Here is a 22,377-nt window from a genome sequence, read left to right on the forward strand (position 1 = left end):
CCTTGTTTATGTTCCTTTCCTTTTGCTGCATATTTTTGGCACCAAAAGCTACTGTCTGAATCAACAGTGCCTCCGAAGCTGGAGAAAAGTCTGGTGGTAGCTTTCATTTTGGTTGCCATATTCATATTCTCTCTGGATTGCATGCTGCCTTCTGCCCAGAACTAAGCCTCGGGCGCAGAAGGGAGAGCAAGCAAGCATGTTGGTGACTTATACACATACACAGACACACACACACACACACACACACACACACACACACTTTCCCTCAGTAGTGACATAGGATTGGGAGGGAGCATAAAAAGATGGAGAATGGATAGTGATGTCAGAGCACACATCGACATCCGTGGGTAAATGCGGATGCTTCAAGGCCCACTTATGCTAGAAGAAACAGAGAAGGTGCAGCCCCCATGGCCAACATGAACCTTGTGCAGGGGCCCTGTGCTCTAGTTTCAGGGGCCCTGTGCTATAGTTTCAGCATCTCCCTTCTCGGGCTGCTGAGCTCAAGTGATGGTTAGAAACGACAGCTGTCTAGAGACAGGCCACATCTTAGCTGTGGAAGGAATCAGGTTCTTTCTTAGTTTTCAGATGTTGTCTGAAAAGCCCAGGTTTCAAATAAGTAGTAATTATCTCCTATTACTTAGCGCTGATCCACTGCACCTCTACGTCTAATTGCCAACCTGCTCTAATCATGGAGCCTATTCTTGCTTTAGCCAGAGACAGAGGGACCAAATTTTATAAATATTGCTTTATTGTCACGGTTTCATTAAATAATTAGGGAATGCGGCCCTGCCCTTGCTTTCAAATGCCTCTAGCCTACATGATTTTCTGGATTGTTTAATGAATCTGCACGTTTTCTTGCAGGTAAGTGACACCCTCTGTTCTAGTCGGTCTAGCTGGACTTGCCCTTGTCTGTTCGTGCTCCTCGGTGGCTATCTGCAGCTTGTTACTCGTGTAAAGTCAAGAGAAGAATGTATACACATATGTGTGTTGAATAAATAATTACTATTGGCATAGGTATGTGTATACACACGGCACACCAACCTACAGTATATATAGCAAAGAATCAGGGAGGCTAAAAATATTGTCCCATATGTTCCACCATTAGTCATGGATTGCAAGGGCTTAGTAACTTGAATGGGAGAGAAAATTCCCTCAAAGTCATGAATCCTGAGTGACAGATGCTGGTGGATTGGAGGTCCCTGCGCGGTGAGACGCTGACGGGGCCTGCTACACCAGCTCACCACAGCTTCTAGAGGTGGGCCCTACGCTGGTCTCCTTGGCATTACTGCTTGTGTCTGATTGTCCTGTATTTTGTAACACTTTAGAAGAACACAGAGAAGTGCAGTAATTCTTTCTCCATAGTATTTAAGCAGTAATATTGCTAGTTGAATATTGTGTCAGGTTGTCATATTAACCAGGAACAGATGACAGTAAGATCCCAGTGAACAGCACCTTGACACCCACAACTTTGAAATGGTGATTGAAGCAAATGTGTAAACTTGTACTGGGTTTCCTGTGCTTTGGAATAGAGTATTGTTGAAGTAATTAGACGATATATTAAGGTGTTCCTGGTAATGAAGGCATGTAAGTTATAATAATTGTAGCTTTCTGAATACGTGTCAAACTATATCTTTAAGTGTGCTGTATGCTGAGTTACAAGTTAGGTCATTTATGAATGGAATGTAAAACAATACTAAAAATGCTTCAATAACTTATCTTGGTATTGCTAATAAAAAAAAAGCTGTGAAACATTAGTGCAGTTTGGAGTCATTATGTTAATTCAATCCACAACATCCCTCACCCCATGACATCCTTCTATCTGCTGGAAGCTTCTAGAGTACCTACAGGGACAGTCTGCTGCCCCTGGCCCTCTCTCTGGAGGCCCTGCAAGGAACCTTCACAAACATGTAAAGGGAAGGGACCTTTCTTGGTGGGGGAGGTGACAGGGTGGGTGGGGAGAGACACTAGACAACACTTAAAGTGTCTAGAACCCGCAGCTCTCATCCCTTGGGCATGGGGAACTGAGGTACAGAGAAACCCACGGGAGGGGGGTTGGGGTACACACTGCAGTTTTCCTTAGTAGTCCCTAATGTTTTCCTTCCATCCTGGGAATATTTGTTTGCACTGGACAGATATGCAGAACTCTTGGCATTTTGAGCTGCTTTTGTCCACTGAGAGTTTGGAGTAACACAGTACCTGTGTTAGCTTCTCCCCACCCTGTCCCCTACCTTGGTCATGCAGGGAAGGTCATACAGGAAGGGGGGCAGTTGCTTTTTGCTTTTGCTGCCTAGTCATTTTGTTTGCTTGGTTCTGTTTCCCTCCCACCCACACCCTGCCCCCATGAACTGGACTTTAGGGTTCTGCCCTTCTTGCAGGGTTTCTAAGCTGTGTCACTTGGGTCTAACTTGTCAGCTTCTAAATTCTATGCACATCCTTGTGACCTACCTAATCGGTTTTGAGGGGACAGGTATGACCTTCTCCCAGTGCCCAGCCCACTCTCCATGCCTGCACAGGGTAGCCTGTGAGAGACAAGAGGCGGGAAGCCCAGCAGTGCCAGTTGGTTCACCCGGTTCCACGTCGGGACGCCCCCCGGAGTGGGCTGCTTGCAACGTCCCCTTCAGCATGTCTCATGAAAACCGTTCACACGCCCCCCAATCCCCAAGGTACAGAGCTGAGTCGGGTTGTCTCTTAATGCGTGCATGTGCGTGTGTGTGGTGGTGGGGGAGGGGGTGTCGAGAGGGGCGAGGTGAGAGTGAGGTTCCAAGTCTGGAAATCTGGGATGAAGCCCTGAATGAGAAATGCAGAGTGTGAAGAAGTTGCTGGCTTTCTTTGCCCTCAACTGCTTCCGATTCTGCTCCTGGGTTGCTGAGAACCTCTGCTCACGAGGCTGCCAGTGGCTAAAATGATGGATCCCGGAGCTTGGAGCCCCGGGGAGCAGCCAGCTCCCAGCACCAGGGCGTTCAGATTGACCCTAGATGGTACCAATTGGGTTGGGCCTTATTCCAGTGTGCACGAGACCCGGGGAAGAGATTCAACTCTGTCCTTCTCTGGATTCATTCCTCCCGACACCCCCAAGATCTGTATCTCTTGCACAGTCACTCCGTATCCATCCTTGCACATCACACTGCGCCTTCCCAGCCAGGCTCACAGCCACTTCCGCATTAAGAAACAACGTTTCCAAGTTCCCCCAGGTGGAGTTCCGGTACTATCCATTGTCTCTGTGGGGAACGGCCCCCTCTCTGCACCCCTGCCTCTGCCTGGGGGCTGGGGCTTGGCTCAAGGTTGCTGGGTCCTGTGTGCCCTGCTCTGGGGGACACTCTGGGGATTGCCCGTCATTGCTCACCCTGCACTCTCCAGGAACCCTGGCTGACAGGTCTGCCCCGGCCTTGCCACTGTGACAGGAAAAGGACGCTGGGGTCCAGGGGAGAGTGAGTGACTGGGTCTCTCAGGAGCTTCGGCAGCAGGGAAGGAAGTGTCGCTGCAGGGAGCAGCTTGTCCCGGCTCCTGGAGCTGACAGTGGGAAGGTTCCCCAGAGTCGCAGACCCAGGAGTTCGCTTGTCTTTTCTCTTCCTTCGCCAGGGCCCAATCTGCAAAGGGGGTTCTCTCGTTTCCGCTTCTGAAGCAGTGGGTATTTCCTGAGTCGCTCCCCAGAGCAGGCGCTCAGGCTTCTAGGAGACCTTTGTGGATTCTTTTTCTCCTCTTCGTGGAGTCCCAGCCTCCGTCTTCCTCCCTTCTGTTCGGGTGAATCCTGGCGGGGGCTGCCAGGAAGCGGATGCATGCAGGCCTCTGAAATACACTGGTTTCATTCCCCAGCTCCGTCCTGGGGATTCTGGCTGCCCTCGTCCTCCCACCACCGTCTCCTGGGATCACAAGCTCCCTTCCTGTGTAGGCTCAGGCCCGGGGCAACCGCACACCTCACCTATTGAATTGACCCTGGGTCTTCCAGCCTAGACTCTTCCCGAGAAAGGGTCCGGTCTGAGGCAGGTGTGACAGACTCTTGTGTGAGTGGCAGGAGGGGACTGTGACTTCCCGTGTGACTGTGTCTTCGAACCCATCGAGGCATGATGTGTAATGGCTTTGATGACATTTACATTTTCTGATGGGGGGTGGGAGTTAACCTAGACTTAGATGACGATGGCTCCTGGAGAGCCACTTTTCTCTTAAAGAAACATCCCATTGAGGAAACGACTTTCCCGAGTGTGTACCGAGCCATGGGCAGTGGTGCCCCCGCTCGAGAGATTGTGCCTCTGGAGCAAGCAGTGTGCGTGTTCAGGTTGGAGTGGAGGAGCTGTGCGCAGCGCTTCCATTAACAAAAATAGCCATTTGCGTGCCTGGACCTGGGCCGGCCGCGTGAGGAGTGAGTCTCTCAGGCTCTTTGTGGCGTCGTCCAGACACACCCATCTAATGGTAACCCACAGCTCCCAAGGTTGAGTTTTCTTTCTGAACTTCAGTTGTTGTCAAATTAATATAATATGCTCTCAATTATCCACATAAAAGGAGAAAGGCAACCAAGCAGGGAAAGCAAATTTGCAATTAATTTACCAAATTATTGCTCCTTTTCATGATGGACAGGCCGCTTTTCTCTTTCCACTCAAGGTTTTGTATGTGCTCGGGGGAGGGCTGGGGCAGAGCAATGCCCCATGCCTGGGGACATTCTTCCTGGATGCAGAGTGGCCTCTGCCCACGATTAGGGGTCACATCGAGTCAGACTTTTGCCTGTCAAGGAAAGACTCATCGCCATCTCCTTAGTGTCCCTGGCTGACCTAGATGGGACTTCCCTGAGGAAGGAGGTCAGAGCAGTCCCTGAGGAAATGACTTGGGTGAGAGTGTTTTGTGGGGATGGGGTTAATCCCAGGAAGCAGGAGGGAACGGAGGGTGGAGGGAACAAGATGAAGGAGGACATGAAGAGGTGGATGCAAAGGAGTTGTCTTTGCTGGGTTCAGCTCCTCTGGGGATCCTCTGACAGACATCTTAGAGGTCACTCCAGATTTACCCCGCTGGCTGCCGCAGAAGCCGAGGCTCAAACTAAGCTCCCTTAATGGCCAGTGGGCCACGCAGAGAATCACTGGGCTGTAGGCATGCCCAGACACCAAAAGGGAAGGGGTGGGCACCAATTGCACTGGGTGTGGACCCTTGGCATAAGGTCTGAAGGCCACACACCTGCCGGAACCTAGGGCAAGGACAGATGCACATTCCAGGTTCTTGAGAGAAGAGAGAAGAGATGGTCAATGCTGAGATGTACAGTGAGTCACAGGCTTCCTGCAGGCTGGGTGGGTGGGCTGGTCCCAGCCAGACTCAGGAGATGGAGAATCTGCCCACAGTTGTGTCTGGGGGCTTGGACAACTCCTGCTCTGATTTAGGAGCCGTCTGTCCAGTAGTGGAAGGTGAGAGCAGGCTGGGGCCCTCTGCGACTCTCGGAGGCTCTGCCTGCTTTCGGGATCCTTTCTAGCACAGACTGCTCAGATGGCCTTTTTAGACTCCGTGGATCCTAGCTGGAGCCATCACAGAGCCATCCACCCACCCAGGCCCAGGTCAGGAGAATCCAGCAATGCCTCCACAAACACACCAACACCTGGGGCTTCCAGCTGGGCAAGACTTTGAGACTTTGAGGTTTGTTATGGGGCCCAAGGCTTGAGAATACTTGCCTTACAGGAGGACGTTTCTGTTAATTCTCAAGCAGAACATTGAGAATCTTTTGCTAACTCTGGAAGTCAGCTCAAACATTTTATTTTCAAAAGAGGGTCAGTTCCGAGCTCTGCTGGCACAGCCTTGGTGCCCCTAAGTACCACGAAGGTGGTCCTGGTAGACCCAGCGTTTCTGGGTCCCCACTGCAACATCATATTATCGTGCTCCAGCATTGAAGTGTCTGGCCTGGCTGACCAGTTATCTCCAGGAGTGGACTCTGGGTGTCCTGAGCATTGCTGTGGAGGCTTCCCCAACATTAAAGAATAGAGAAGAGTAATAGAACAGGATTTGGGGGGTCCCTGAAAGTGCCGAGTGCCCTGATGGACTGTTCTTCTCACTTTCCAACTGACTGTGTTCACAAGTGAACTTGAGCACTTGTACTTTTCATGTTAAGGATGCCTCAAGTGGTAGGGCGTTTGCCTTGCACGAGACCAACGCGGGTTCTATTCCCAGCATCCCATATGGGGTGCCCTGAGCACCGCCAGGGCCAGGAGTAATTCCTGAGTGCATGAGTCAGGTGTAATCCCTGTGCAATGCCGGGTGTGACCCAAAAAGCGAAACAAACAAAAAAAAAGGATGCCTCAGCACTCCCCAGATACTAATGGGATAACCCATTTTGTGGATGTATGTGTGCCAGTCCCCACACAGCTCTCTCACCCACCACGTCTAGACAGGGGCAGAGGGGACAGAGAGGAGGTTGCCTCCGCACTCCATCCTGCCTCCCTGGGGCCCGGCAGCACTCCCCTTCCAGCCATCCCCGGGACCTTTCCACTCAGGTTCCTTGGGCAAATCCAGGTCACCACCACTGGCTGCCCAGTGTCCCTGCTCGGGAGCATTATGTGCTCTTGCTCTTCCCAAGTGTGTGTTCCCCAAGCCAGTGGCCTTTTGCTTTTCAAGTGAACATAACTTGACGGTCTCAGGTTTGTCTGGTCATCAAAAGACATCTTGCATCCTAAGAGATGAAATGAACAGGGGCGAGTAAGTTGGAGATGTTTTGGAGAAAAAGAAAATTGGAGAAAAACACGGTCAACTTTTCTGTGCCACGCTGGCCCCAGGCAGAGCTTCTCTGTGAACTCAGCAGCCCTGACACCCTGCCAAGGACTTGGGTGGGGGCACTGCAAAGCACGGGGCTTCCCACACCACACCGCTTGCCCTTGCTTGTCGCTCCTAGCTCTGAAAGCCTCTGCCAGAGGGATTTGTCCCATCCTAGGGGAGCCAGGTGAGAACCAAGTGCAAAAGACACCATGTTTGAGCTATGTCCCCCATTTTCTGATGCTACAAAGGAATTAATCGTGAGAAGATTAAAAAAACATTTTCTCAGTGGACAGCCAGCAGGACCTGGATTCCTAGTCTAGCAGCTTCGGTCTTCTGTGAAGACTGGGCATGTGTGGCATCCTGAGGCCAGACTCAGGACAATTTAAGTCACAGGACATTTTCCTGAAGACTGTGGGGGGTAAAATCTCTTGCAAAGCAAACAATCATCTTTCATACCACAGATTTGACACTTGTTTTTCCCTGGCCATGAGGTGGGGATAGAGCTGTGAAATCCCAGCTCTGTTTTTTGTTTGTTTGTTTGTTTGTTTCTTTGGGGGCCACACCTGTTGGTGCTCAGGGCTCACTCCTGGCTCTGTACTCAGGGATCACCCCTGGTGGGGCTCAGGGGACCATATGTGGTGCCAGGGGATAGAACCTCAACCTGGATCTGCTGCATGCAAGGTGAGCACCCCACCCACTGCACTATCACTGTGGCCCCCAGCTGTTTTTATATGGCAGGAGGTGTGGGGGTGGGTGGGTGGGCAGGGATGTGGCAAGATTAGGTAAGGCAGGCCTACCGAATTCTGGGACAGAGAAGAGGGGCAGGTCCTTGATTCTGGGTTGGGCATGAGTATTCTCCATGTGGTAAGCCAGAGTGCCCCCAGCTGACAATCTCATGGCAGGACTGCCCCTCCCCCCACTCCCAGGGGACCTGCAGGCCTGGGAATTCCCCAGATTGAACACCATTTTGTCTTGTTCAGGTATCTCCAGGGCAGTCTGGAGGGGCGGGCAAGCCCACAGATCCTGGGCGGGGAGGCAAAGGAAGGAGGAAAAGCAAGCCACAGGGAATGAGAGTGAGGAAGGCAGAGGTAAGGAGTCTGAGACGTGGAGAAGGAGAAGCAGAGATGGTAGGTGGGCTCTCGGGAGGAGAGAGTGGCTTGGAAGAGAGCTGGAGAGGGGCCAAGACAAGCAAGGAAAAGGTAAGACTGCCAGAGACAAAGGAGAAGAGGATGCTAAGGGCGAGGGAAGAGTGAAGGAAAGGGAGCAGGGCAAGGGGAAGAGAAGAAATCTGCGGCTTTCAGGAAGAGTATTGTGAAGCTCAGCACGGAGGCGGAGGGAAAAACGAGAAAGGGCAGAGGGCTTGCCACAGAGGCAGCTGGGGCGGGAGGGAGACTAGGTGGAGGGAAGGGGACTCGGGAAGGGGTGGGTGCTTGATCACTGTACGCCTTCAGCTCCGTCATGAATAACTCTTATAACTTGGTCATTCACGGTGATGCAATGCATGTCTTAAAAGAGCAATCAGCAGTAATGAGAGAACAGGACTGAGTAGAACCTTCCAGAAGCTGTCCCCATATGCAGCATGGCCAGGTCTGATCTGGGGGGGGACTGTAGCAGGGGAGGGGTGCTCGGGGCTCTTGTGAGAAGGTTTGTGAGAAATGTGGGGTGGGGAGATGCCTGATGTGGCACCTGCTCCCCCAGGCCTGGCATTCCAGAAGCTGCCTCCTCCCCTGCTCCCTTCCACGTTTCAGGAGGAAATGCTGCAGCTTAATCAGAATTATTTACAAGATAATGGTCCATTGTTTGCACTAAGACAGATGTTGTCTGTGGGAACTTTGTGTTTTATGCTCTTTTCCCTGCTCTGCCTTCACTGGGTGCAGATGGGATCCAAGTAATGTGAGTTATTATTCCCGGGCCTGGAAATTTGGAGGCGCCTTCGTCCCAGCTTGGGTACCGCACAGGCTGGGCCAGGCGGGCAGCAGAGGGGGCAGGCAAGGCCTCTGTCCTCTTCTGGCCCTGGGGAGCAGCCTGTGATTAAGAAGGTCTCGCTTCCTCAAGGGGCGGGCCCGCTGCAATTGCCTTGTCTACTGGGCAGGAAGGACGCACTCTGATTAAGATGCACTTGCTGGTGGTTGAGTCAAGAGGTCACCACTGACATCTCAAATGAGGGTGGCCATCTGGGCCTCTTCTTGCCAAAGGAAAGAATGGCCCCCACCTTGATGTGTGTGTGTGTGTGTGTGTGTGTGTGTGTGTGAACTTCCTTTTGGTCTTCTGAGGGCACTTTGGGTGCTAGGCCAGGACTAGTAGACCCCTCTGTCCTTCATCCAGGGTGAGATTGGCCAAATGCACATCTCTGCACTTCCTCGCCCAGGGAAATAGCAGTTTCAATCAGATGGGTGGGGTGGGAAGAGCCTCCCCTTCTAGATTTCTCAGCCCACCTCGCTCTGGTGGGGGTGCCCTGGTGTTCCTTTATCCTGAGGGAAAGCCCCCGGAGCCAGCTGGTCCTTCTGACACACATTACTTGCTGCACCCCCAAGTCCTGGCCATCACCTCCCGTTTTATGGCTAAGAAAATAGCCCAAAGATGCTAGGTAACCTTCATAGCAAGGTAACTTCTTTCTACCCCGTGGAAAACCCTCTTGGCTCTACAGGTTACCTGATCCCTTTCGAGGGTCTCTGAACCCTGTGCTCAGGGCAGAGGACAGCCGTCCTGCAGCAGGAGGAGAGGAATTGCCTGAGATGTACGCATCTCTGCCGAACCCAGAGCCTGGCACACGGCCATGCTCACTGGATGAAGTCATTGGTATTCTTGGTATTGACCACGTTTATAATAGGTTGTGTTTCCAAAATCAAACTTCCATAGAAAAGTACAAATATAGAAAAGAGTCACCTTTGGATGTTCAATCGAACCAATGGGAGAAGCGGAAAAAAACATCTTTTCTGGACCACAAAGCAGGCGTGGGCCTGTCTTATGCACCGCCCAGGGGAAGTCTTAGACAGCGTGGGTCCCAGACCTGACCACACCCCCGAGACCTCTGAGAACTTACCCAGAAACCAGTTCTAACCCAGAGGTTTTGTGCCATGCAGAGCCCAGTGTGTTGGCGCTGGTGCTTAAGGAAGATGACGGCTCCCCCTCTTCTCCTCCTGCCCCCAGGACTGACCCCCTGAGCGCTCCCGGCAGGATCTGGTCCTCTGAGCCATCCCCGCATCTGCCAAGTGTATTTTTAGATAATAAACACTGGGACCAACTCCCGTTCTAAGTGCCATATCGATGATCATGCAAATGACATTCTTTCATTTAATCCTCATAACATTCCCACGAGGCAGATGTCATTATTCTTCTTCCCATTTTACATACGAAGAAAATGGAGGCACCCCGGAGATGAATCAGCAAGGAGGTGAGTGAGCTCCAAGGCAGACGGCGAGGCCTTTCCTGTCTCCCCTGGCGATGTTTCCCAAGTGCCCCTCATCCTTGTTTGAGATTCATCAGAAATCAACCAACAAATACAGACAAATGTCCTGTTGTTCGTGCCACCTCCTTGGAGCTCTCAGTCCAAAGAGAGGGCGAGAGGCGATTCCCAGCTGAGATTCCAGTCCCAGACTGAAGAACCTGAGTCCTCTGCTTGCGGTTCAGGGTGCGGGGGGGGGGGGGGGGGCGAGCACGTGTGCCCGTGTGCCTCAGGGGACCCAGCCAGATCTCTTCCTGCCCCCACCCAGTACTCACCTCTCCATAAATGAAGTAGTTCGCGTGGCATCACCCACCCCGGATCACCGTCTCCCAGGCTGGGCACGGGCTCCTCCACGCAAATTTCATTCAGTTAACTCCCAGCCTCAGGGCGAAAGCGGCGGTGGCCTCCTCCCTGTGGACTTGAGAGGGTCTGGAGGAAGCCTGACCCCTCCTCACCTCGTGCTTGTTCCCCGGGGTCCAGGTGGGGGCAAGGGGAGAGTGGGTGGCCCTCCCCCTCGAGCTGCCACAGCCCAGCCCCAGCTGTGAAAGCAGCAGAGGTCAGACTGGGATAATATTTATCAACCTTATTCTCACTGTGTCAGGCTCTGCCCGAAACCCAGCGTCACAGGAGATCACAGATCAAGTCTTTCAAGGTCCCACAGAGCCGCCTCACATGTGACCAATTACCTCTGTCAAACAGGGGAAGAGGTTCCGCCTCGGTGGGTGGGATCTGAACTTGAGTTTGCAGAGGTCGCTGACTGCATCGCAGGCCTTTGAGCCTGTCACTCCCCTATAGCCAGACCTTTTCGGTTAAAACTGTTTAAATTACAAACCAGTAATAAAAGGATCATATGTGTTTCCCACCGAACAGGTTCTTTAGGGCTATTATGATAATTAAAAACATATGGAGCCTGTGCCAGTCAGAGGAAACCGCAGATGTACAAATTAGGTATTATAGAAGGGGTTGCTGCTTTTGCCCTTTTAAAAACGTCAAGCCGGAGAAGTTTAGAGAGATAAAATGGCAATTGTGCAGATAGTAGGTAGCATTTTGGTTTTGGAATTGTTGCATGTATAAACCCTTTTCTTTAGACTTCACAGGAATAAACAGTCCCTAATAGGAGAAAGTGGACGGGGAGGTGGGCGGGGATGAGGATGGGGGCGGACAGCAACATTATCCACCTCACAAGGTCTTGGTTACCACAAAATCATCTACACTTTTTATGACATTGTTCAGCACAGACAAAGAGGATCCTATTTATTAAATATTGAATTATATGAAAATTGGATTGATGGGAGCAAAGATAAGGATTTCTTTATGTTAAACTTTCTGCTTTTTGAAAGGCAAAGATGCTAGTATTGATTCCTCCAGAAATAGTCATTTGTTTTAATTTAAAATATGCAATTGATTTTGAGAGGGTGATAAATACAGCTAATAAAAAAAAAAAAGTCGGAGGATTTCCGTATCTCCTGCCCATGCAACGGCTCTCTGCAGCTTGGTGTTCAGGGCAAGGCATGTTTTATTGAGTTGCCGCATGCCACACTGGGAAGGGACCTGGGTTGGCAGGGCCCTGGCAGCAGCAGCTATGCTCTGGGGTGGCTGGAACCCTGGGCCCTGGGTCCTGGGCTGGGGAAGGGGATTAGAAGCCATGTCTATAGCTGTCTCCTTTGTGCTGCAGAAACCCAATCAGGCTGCTAGCTCCAAGGGAACATTTCTGCCTCCAGAGAACATTTCTGTCCCCCACGCCCGCCCTCCCTAGACCATCCCCACCAGAGTCAGAACAGTCTCATCCCAGACCTGTACCCTTCCCTCCACCTCCTCCTTGGGTGTCTCCGTAGGAAAGTTCAGTCAAGAGCCAAGTTACCCATGAGTGGGTCTAGTGAGCACTGAGGTCCAGGGACTGGAGCACATGAGCACCCAAAATGTAAAGAACCCGGTGAGTAAGTATCGAGAGTCGTGTTTGTCGCCGTGAGGAACACTTCTCTGTGGCGGGGTGCTAGACCCCCTGAACCCGAGGCTTCGCTTTCAGCCTTTGCAATCATCCACCATCGAGCCAGGGCTGAAACCACTGCACACAGTGAGATCCTTTGAGAGACTCCGGGTTCACCTACTTCCATCAGAGCCAGAATTCTTCCCTGCTATTATTGCTGCTGTGGTCTCTTGCGGTGCCTCGTTTGTGAGGTGAACCTCTTTGTAAGTGTGCATGTAAAAGAAACTTAGTCCAGGGGCTGAAGCAATAGCACAGCGGGGAGGGCGTTTGCCTTGCATAAGGCCGACCTGGGTTCGATTCCCAGCATCCCATATGGTCCCCTGAGCACCGCTAGGGGTGATTCCTGAGTGTAGAGCCAGGAGTAACCCCTGTGCATCGCCAGGTGTGACCCAAAATCCAAAAAAAGAAAAAAGAAACATAGTCCATACAGGCTGGGTTAGTCTTTGTTTGCAGATGCATCTCAAATAAGCTCTGGAAGGGGTGGGGGTGCTGGGAGTCTGGGCTTCTCAGGGGTGTGGACTTCATGGCCACAATCACACCTGGCCTGGACCCAGACCCTCTCAAGAGCACCGAGGGGCAGAGTGTCCTGCTGTGTCTGCTCTTTGGGGAGAAGGCTGTGACCCAAACCTACCTCTGGGCAGCGGGGCCTCGAACCTGTCCATGACCTCCTGAGCAGAACCAATTAGAAGAAAGGTTCTTTAACGTTCCCTCTGCTCCACATACACTCTATTAACTGGGCATAGCAGTGCGGGTTCCTGCCCTGCTCCCCACCCTACACACACACACACACACACACACACACACACACACACACACACAGAGCTTGTTGCCTTCAACATTACGATTCTATGGGAACCTTCTCAAGCAAGCTTGGTGGGATGGGATTCAGAAATTTCCCCAGAGTAACCCAACGCTTTCCTCCCCACTCACACAGGCCTGCCGGAGGGGGGGAGGGGGTGGTGGGCGAGCCGACAGCCGGAAGTCAGCCCTTTCTTCTCCCCATGAGTGATAGCAAGTGTGTGGCGCTATTGCACATGTAGGTATTACCACTTTAACTTTTACTGAGGTAAAATAACACCTTGTCACTCAGTGCAAGTACCAATCACAAAATGAATTAATTGTAATAACTGTTGTCAACAGAACAAAGGACTTGTTGCTTTCCTAAGCAGATTTCAGCGCCACTGAGAACTATATACAAGCGTTCCCATTGGACGGGCTGGCGGAAACCAGTCAGAACATAATTGTATCTGTCTGTCTCTTTACTTTGTTTTAAAGGGCTAAGGAATCGAGTTAAAAACCTGTATTTTAAACATATCAATAAATATACCCCTTTTTGTATTTGTGACATCTCCTCAAAAAAACATGGAGTCTTTAATAAATCGGCCATGAAAATAGCATTTGCTGCTGATGGCACGAATAAGGGGCAGCTGCAGAGGTTGCCTGTTGATTCTAAGTCATGAAGGGAATTATGCCCAATTACCCTCCCAGAAAACACCCTCTCATTTCTGGGAGTTATCAAAACACGTCCCGTGGACAAGCGGTCAGCTGTCCCCTCTCCCCCCTCCCCTCCCCCTCGGCCCACAGCGCTCCTAACGGCCTCCACACCGATGGCGACGGGCAGGCAGGCTTATTTGGCATCAGACTGCTCTTGCAGTCCCCTTCCTCAGCTTTCTTGGAGTTTGCTTGTGCACGTTTTAGCACAGTTTCCCTCTATGAATCGTGGTGGATACACCGTGCCTAAAAAAAAGCAGCATCCTAGGGAGGTGGTGGGCATGGGGAAGGGGCCGCCCCTACAGCGTTGCATTTCCTTGCCATTGGAGTCAGGTCGGGGGTGACCTTCGAGGTGAGGTGGCATGTGTCTGTGATCTGTGAGGAGATCAGAAGAAACCACAGTCGCTGCGTTTCGCCCACAACGAAGGGTCAAGATGGCCAGCGCCCTCTTCCCTGAGGACCCTGGGCAGCTGGGCAAAGTAATTCCCTCCCTACCACCTTTTGGGCACTGGCTCTGCACTCCTCTCCCTCTAGGCCTGCCTCCTCCTTCCCTCTTTCCAGTCCCTTCTTCCTGCCATGCCAGCTTCATCCTGAGGGCTCGGGTCGCCCCACAGGCACAAGTCTCCTCCATAGAGTTCTGGTCACTCGCCACTTCTTCAGTCTGCTTGGCTTCTAGCGCTCACTGCAACCTGAATCTAACCTCCTGGAATGAAATAACCGTCTTAGGCCATCAGAGTCCTAAGTTACCTGGAGGTTATCTTCCAGGTGCAGTGGAGGACAGGAGCGACCCTTGGTTGTTGAAACAGAGGCAAACTTGGTACCACTGTCAAGGTTTCCATGCTGGCAGGTCCCCACTCTGCATTCTGCCTTTGTGGCAGTTTCATCCCCTGGGAATCTACCTAAGCAGGATCAGGGTTCCTGGGTTCACCCTCTGGGAATCTACCCAAGCAAGATCAGGGGTCCTGGGGCATGTCCCTGCAATTTGGGGGTAATTTTCACTTCTTCCTGCCCCCAAGTGGGACAGTCAACTCTCTGAAGCATGGGTAAAAGTTTAGCTATTTAGTTTTATGCATTTCTGGCTCAAGTGAGCTGTTTAGACTTCTGGAATTATCTCTGGCTAGTACCAGGGATCAAAAAGAGTTATTTTCTGGGGAAATAAACCCTTCAACTGTACCCGGAGGCTACTAGTCTCTCTAGGGGCTCTGGTTACTACCTGCATTGGGAATATGGACTAGTGGAGCAGCCCTGGACATGGCACTCAGGGCTCTGAAAGGATGGGTCTTAAGAGCAGGCTATGGAGCAAGAGGAAGAAGAACAAAGGAGACAGATGGGGCATGGAGGGAGAAGAAAGAGGTGATCTCATATTGTGTGGATGTTGAGGAACCCATGGCCTCAAACCCCAGACCTCACCTTCGTTTCACTGGCTAGGTGTTGGAAAAAGAAGAAAGAGCCTTTTCCTATAAACCATCTAGAGAAGGGAAGATTCTGTGACCAGGGATGCACAAGATCATTTGTTCTCTTATTTATCTGCATCAAATTATTCCAGATACTTGGGAGCAATCCAGGTAATGCCCTTTCTGCTCAAGGGCCACTGATAATGAACGACACACTCGGAGACTAGGATTAGTGGGATGGAGATGGTGCAACGGGGAGTGATTCAAAGAACACTGGGAGGCAGGGGAAGGAGCTGTCCATGAGGGTAACACTGGAGGAACCTGGGTCAACCATGCAAAGATTAGGGGGTGCCTGTTCCAAGAGGAGGGAAGAACAAAGCCAAAGAGCCCGAGATGGAAGAGGGATAAATGTGAGAACAGGAGTGGTCTCAGCTCCCTGGACCCGTGTACCCGAGTATGTGCTGACCTCAGTGTAGACATTTCATCCTATCTTCTGAGAGCTCCACAGAGCTGGGACCAGGCTCTTCCCCAGGTTTGTGGATGGCAGAACCAAGTGTCAAAGAGAACGATGACTTCCGCTCTTTATCACCAGATCTTCCAAAACTCAATCCTGTTGCCCTGCAACCCCCTTCCTTAACCTGATCCCAGACCCGAGCAATTTCTGTGAGTCCTAGCAGCTGTGTGAGAGGACCACGCATTCCCTACCACAGGTGGAAAAAACACTGAAACACTGAGAATTGGTCATACAGCACCAGGAGTGACCAGCCTCCAGGAGGTGGGCAGACCAACGCCCCCTCCTCCTCCGGAGAGATGGAGCTCTTCTATCCTGTTCAGGACACAATACCCCCCCCCCCCTCGCCCCCGACAGTCATTCAGACAGCATGGGCAAAGTTTCCCTTGGGAATTTGAGTAAAATTTCCCTGGACAAAAGCAGCTGAATTTCCGCTGCTGACTGCTCAAACCACTCTGCGGCGGTGTCATGCCGACTCGGACCACTCTGGGCACTGTCAACACAGAGTCCGAGTAGATGTGGCCACCCCAAGGTGCCTGGGCACTGCTGCCAAGACAGGCTGCTCCCTTCTCCTTCCAGGATCCCTGTTTTGAGCCAGGCGAACTGCGTCCAAATGAATAGCTATTTCTGGATGATTTTTTTTTTCTCAGTGTTTCTGCTCCCAGCTGGTAGCTATATTATTTGCATCTCACGCTGTTCTGGCCTCTGTGAGAGACAAGAGGTAGCCCACCTTTTGTATTAGCTGCAACCCTGCTCCCTATTATGAAAGGGTGAAATCAGGAACTATAGCAACCTTCTAACACCCTCTTTGCCTGCACAGTGAGAAGGTAAGTGGAAAGGCTGATTTCCCAGCCTGCGTCACGCTCCACACAAGAAGGGCAGGTTCAAGGAGGGCCCAGCGGCCAGAGAGAAGGGCCTAAGCAGAGCCGTGAACTTGAACAGCAATGGGAGGCTCAGGCTAGAGATCAGGCCAGCAGGTTTCTGTAGCCCTAGAACTCTTCTCTCCTGGGAGGGCTGGAAGCCTCCACAGTGCTGATGACTCGCCACAGGCTGGGCGATAGGCAGCAACAAAAGTGAATGAGGGCACTTGTCCATGCCCGAGTCACTGATATAATGTTACATGACCGTGAGCCATACGGAGCCTGCTTATGACGATGAAGAATAGCACTGTCGTCCCGTTGTATATCAATTTGCTCGAGCGGGCACCAGTAGCATCTCTATTGTGAGACTTATTGCTACTGTTTTTGGCATATCAAATATGCCATGGGTAGCTTGCCAGGCTCTGCCATGCAGGCAGGATACTCTTGGTAGCTTGCCAGGCTGTCTAAGAGAGACGGAGGAATCGAACCCTGGTTGGCTGTGTGCAAGGCAAATGCCCTACCCGCTGTGCTGTTGCTCCAGATGATGAAGAATACAGCAGAAATATCCTTTCAAGCACTGAATTTTTCAACTCCTGGATCCCCCTGAATCCTATTGGATGGATCGTGCAGGTGGGGACTAAGGTGAAGTGTGGTTTGGATTTCATCAAGTGCAGCTCATTAGCCAGAGGGACCAGGGAAGAGTGTCTCATCTAGGTCTGACGTGGTGTCTGCCCTTCTCCTCTCCCCCTACCCTCTTCTCCCTCATGGTCTGTGAGGGGATTGTGAGCTGCAGGAAGCAACATCAGGACTCCTGTGAGGTGAGCTTCAGGCACACCCCGAGTGTGCTCGGGACTCGTCCCTGAGCATCTCTCCTGGCAGGGTCACTCTGGGCACTGGAACATACAGCAGGGAAGTTAGTGTCAGACCCCTCTGCTTCCCCATAGCGGGACAAGTTCCTTCTTCCCCAGACCCAGCCATGGGATAAGGCCTCACCCGAGTGTCTGACTTCCCCATGGAAATACCATGAGATGGGCAGCTGCTTCCTTGCCCAGAGTCCCGCTCTTTCTGGAGCTGGAGAGCCCCGTCTTCTGAGGTGCTTTCATTCAGCAAGTGCTGCCCGAGGATCCGGGTGTGCAGCTGGGGAGCCTCACCCCTGCAGCAAGCAGCTAGCTCCCTGGAGGGGCCCCAGAAAACAAAGCAGGTCCCCCCGGAATGGGTACATGGGAGACTGTGACAGAGAACAGGATACAGAGGAATTGGGGGAGAACTTTGGTGATCTGTACCTTGATACGCTTTACAAAGAGAGGGGGAAAAAAATCTCATTTTGAGTTTTTAATGAGATGAGAAAAAACACTAACTCTACAACTTTTATTTATTGTTTTTTTTTTCCTTTTCATTTCAACACTGCATACCAAAATATACACAGAAAGTCTTAAGCAATGAGATGGGGGTGGAGTGGTGACTGTAGCGTAAATTTGCTTCCTGGCTGAGGCCTTGTATGCCAAGTTTTAGTCTGAATTACGTATTTACAGCTGAGTTATAAACCCCTGAAAAACAGGATTTATCATGGAACCAGTGACACAGCCTCGCCCCGTCATGCGTTCATGGGGACCGGGGTAATATACTGTAGAGAGAAATCAGTTCATTAGTTAGTTATAAACAAAGGACAGAGATAGTAAATTAAAGAAGGTATTTCAGCCGTTTCCTATGTATTTATGACACCGAAATATGCAGCTGCATTTTATTCTTTGAGATAGTATTTAAGTATTTCAGATTTAAAGCGTGTTTTCAGACGTGGCCGAGTTGCATTTTTAGCCCCGTTGCTCTCATTTCTTCTGTAGTTTTATTCGTGGTATTTTCTTCCTTCTCTGATGCTCATTAGAAAAATGTTAAAAATCCATTTTCGTCTGATTAATAATAAAGCTGATCACATGTAACCTAATTTTCATTCCGTGCGGCCCCTGTCTGTGGAGTCATATACAAAGTGACCTTTGGATCGCCAGTGGGCTCATAAAGTACAATAAGCACCATTGTCCTGTCAAAAACTGAAGATGTTTTACATCATTACAAAATTTAATGTTCCATCTTTTCAAATGCACTGCTTTTCAAAGGCCACATTCCAATTGAAGCTCATTAAAATCAGACTCAAGTTTCCTGTGGTGGGGATGAAGAGAGTTTCGTAGGCAAGGGGAGGAAAATGAATCACTCTTTTAAAACAGATATGGTTACATATTAGTTTTGAAAGGGACAGGCCGGGAGCCTCGGCTGCCGGCTACAGTGCGGCTTTTGTGCGGCCCGCTCCACTGAGCGCTCCTGCTTCCTTTGACTCCACCACGCTGTCTCCTATTTACTCAGGGATAAATCAGCTCACTAAATAAAATTGTTGTTGAAAGTTCAGAGGTGGGATCGGAAGGGGCTTCTGGGGAGAAAGCCGTAAAAATCCACCCTGCCGTTCAGATGAAGTGGATCGATTTAGGGACCTGTTAGTTTCAAACAGGGTCACCCCGGGAACGTTTCCTCATCACGGGCAGGTGTGGTCTGCCTGGAGACACCCCGTTTTACTGCAGTCTGAGTTCCATGACCTGTTGGTGAGGTGGCCCCAAGGGGAACAGGCAGTCTGAGTTCCATGACCTGTTGGTAAGGTGGCCCCAAGGGGAACAGGTGTGGGGGCGTTCTGAGCTGCAGCCCAAGCTCTGGTGAGCAAAGAATACCCCTCGGGTTCTGTTGGAATTCTCTCTCATGGGAGAGTGCAGAGGTGTGACCCTCTGCTCTCTGTTTCTAGCTGGCTGGAGTGACACAAGTCTCCTGATGGCAGGTTGATGCCATGGAGGCAGCACCATCATGTAAAAGTCTCCAGTTGATGGGGCTGGTGTGATAGCCCAGCGGGGAGGGTGCTGGCCTTGCATGTGGTTGACCTGGGTTAGATCCTTGTACCCCACACGGTCCCCCAACCCCCCCCCCCCAGCAAACCTTCCATGAGTGATTCCTGAGTAGGGAGCCAGGAGTAAGCCTTGAGCACTGCAGGGTGTGATTCCCAAAACAAGCAAACAAACAAACAAACAAATAAACAAACACAAGTCTCCAGCTGACGGAGCAAATGTGCACCACGGAGCTTTGCAACAGCAGCCCCTAACAGGACCCCCGTCTGGCCTGGAGAGCCGTCTGCTTCCCAGGGCACTCTGGGATGCCCCTGGGCTCCACTCACTTGGCCCTTCTGAAAATGGGGCTCATCATCTCCTAGGTTGCATGTGGCATTTGTCAACTAGGGTGCCTTAAGCCCTGGGCAGCTTTGTTGATGCTTTCATGCCCCTAGGTAGGAGGGCAGGCTTTCATGTCCACTTGCTTGCCCTGGGACTCAGGCTCTACCTCGGGTGGAGCTGAGTCAGTGAGACTTGCTTAGCTCTGCCTGCTTCTTCACGCAGATAATGCCAGGAGCCACTGGCTCCATCAGCTCAGCAGTGCCGAGAACCAGTCACTGGCTTAATGATCAATCCAGTATGTGTTAGCTACTGGCTAGAGGCAGCTGAGTTGGACGGTATTGGTTAGTGCTTCGGTTATATCTAGAAAATCATGGACTCAGTTTCATACTTGGCACCTAAGAGAACTCAGAAAGCCTCGACAAAAAGAGAGCATCTTTTGGCCCAAAGCACACAGACCATAAATGTGTTTTCTCACCAAGCTACTGCAGTTACCTATCTCTAATTACCCCTAAGCTTAGTGGTTAAAATTATAGCAACTTATTTGTCATTATTCTTACAGGTCTTTGAGTCAGCTGGATGATTCTGTTGATCCTGATCAAGCTCCACTGACTTTTTGTGTGTTAGCTCGGGGCCACATCTGGCAATCTTCCTGTGTTACTCTTAGCTCTGCACTCAGGAATTACTTCTGGCAGTGCTCAGGGAACCATATAGGATGCCGAGGATTGAACCCAGGTCAGCCACGTGCAAGGCGAGGGCTCTATCCACTGTACTAACTGGACTTACTTATGCCTCTGTGATTGGAGAGGGGATTATCTGGTGACTGGCTGGTCTGGGGTGACCTTGGTGGGTGACCTTGGTGGTAATGCTTGCTTCTGTCCTGTGTGTCTCTCTGCTTCCAGCAGGCTGCTTGGGGCTGACTTTCCTCAGAGCCCACAGAATCCCACCAGCACTTTGCATGGCTGCTTGCAAAATGGTGCAACTGACGCAGTGACCACAAGGAGAGAGACGGGAAGGGTGTGAATGCAGGGAAACATAGGAATTTCAATCACTTGTGCAAATAATTCCTTTTTGTGGCCTCCAACACCCAAGGACACATGGGTATGGACAGGGGCATGGACATGAACATTCACAGTGTGCAGGTATGGACATGGATGATGGTGTGCACATGGTCATGTATAGTGTTATGGACATGGTGTACATATGGGTGTGGACATGGACATGGAGACTGGTATGGACAGTGGTGCTGTCAGTAAATTTGGACATGGCTGTAGATGTGCCTCTGGGCAGTGGTGTTCATACAGGTGTGGATAGTGATGAGTACTTGTAACTGGATTTGTAAAGTGTACTTGTAAAGTGTACGTAACCAGGGACAGTGGCATGGCCAGTGAAATGGACATGGGTGCAGATATGTGTCTGGACAGCGGTGTGTACATGAGCATGGACAGTAATATGTGCATGGGTGTGGACAGTGGTATGAACATGGATACATATGGATGGATATGAACATGGGCAGTCGTATGTACATGGTGTGGAAATGGGTGTGGAGAGATGCATCTAATATCAGGGCATCAATTCAGAGAGGTGCCTTTAAGTATTTCTGGAGTATTCTGGGGTTCTTCTTGCACTGGCCAGCTTTGCCACCACTGGGTAGTCCTTCCCATTGAGGAACGCTCCTTACTACTATCTGCTGGTAGAATATTCCTACAATATTCCTACAATCTCGGGGGCTGATGAGATAGCTCAATGGTCTGAAGCACATGCCTTGCATACTAGAGCCCTAGGTTGTATCCCCTGTACCTTATGAGCCCTGTGCACTGCTGGGAACAATCCCTAAGCACTGAGCCAGGAGTAGCACCCAAGTACTGTTGGCTGGGCTTTTTTAAGCCAAAAATAAAGGAACAAATAAACAAGACATTTTGGGAAAGATGTTGAGGCTTCTTAATGTTCAAAGCTGCCAATGGTAGAAAGAGGGTAGTGTAACAGGTGAGCCAAGACACTCTTTCCTGGCTCTCCCCTCATCCCTGCTAGCTGCCTTCTCCCCGCCAGGTCCTCTCCTGCTGCCTGAACTCATCCAGACCCATATTTGTCTGGGACTGAGGAATCCTACATCCCTGTTGGCCCCCATTCCCATCAGCCCCTAAGAGCCCTCCCCTGTCTGACTATAATTCTGATTCTGCTCGGTCTTTGGGGGTTGGAAGGACAGTCAAGAGTCAGCTGTGAAGAGGATCAAATGCAAACAGGCATGCATCAAGGGCCCTTGGAATGTGTCTTTTGCCCCATGGGTAGGAAAGGGCATTTTTTAGGATACTAACCTCAGAAATATGGCCTCAATGAACATGGGCACGCTCAGAACAGCCTGGTCAGATGCCTGAGAAGCAGAGATTGGGGGCACCCGGGTATATTGGAGTGCATGTGGACAGCCCAGTGGGCATGGAGGAATGTGAAGTCGACCCCTCACCTGCTTCTTCTAAGAAGGACTGGGTAGGCCCTAAGCCAGGCAAATCATTACAGGCAGTCCATGGAAGTGTGGGCTGGGGTGTGGCCCTCTTGCAGTGCCCCTTGTCCAGGTTTTAGGGCACTGTGAAGAGCTGCCAGAAAAGGGTCTCAGGAAATTCCAGCTTATCTCTGGCTGCTTTCCCCTCACTTCCCCTGGGAGCCTTACGAGGATTGGGAAAATCTCAGCTCTTGTCTGAAGGGCCCTCTATACAATCTCTCCCTGCTCTGGGGCCGCCAGATGTTCTCCCTGAGTCAGAGGGGGCAGAATGTGTG

The 22,377-nt window shown here is 51.1% G+C and overlaps 1 protein-coding gene across 9 annotated transcripts in view; it reads left to right on the forward strand.

Moving 5' to 3' along the window:
* The window catches only part of ZNF536 (zinc finger protein 536), a 442,277-nt gene that overhangs the window by 304,342 nt on the left and 115,558 nt on the right, over positions 1 to 22,377 (forward strand). The window contains exon 8 of one of the 9 annotated variants that reach the window (XM_055145202.1): positions 862 to 1,744. The exons of the other annotated variants lie outside the window; for them this stretch is intronic. Coding sequence (XP_055001177.1) covers positions 862 to 869 — 8 coding nt within the window. The 3' untranslated portion in view covers positions 870 to 1,744. Of the gene's footprint in view, positions 1 to 861; positions 1,745 to 22,377 lie in introns of those variants that run through there. 9 annotated transcript variants of the gene reach the window in all.

This window comes from Sorex araneus, chromosome 8 (assembly GCF_027595985.1).
Source record: "Sorex araneus isolate mSorAra2 chromosome 8, mSorAra2.pri, whole genome shotgun sequence".
NCBI classification, from domain to species: Eukaryota; Metazoa; Chordata; class Mammalia; order Eulipotyphla; family Soricidae; genus Sorex; species Sorex araneus.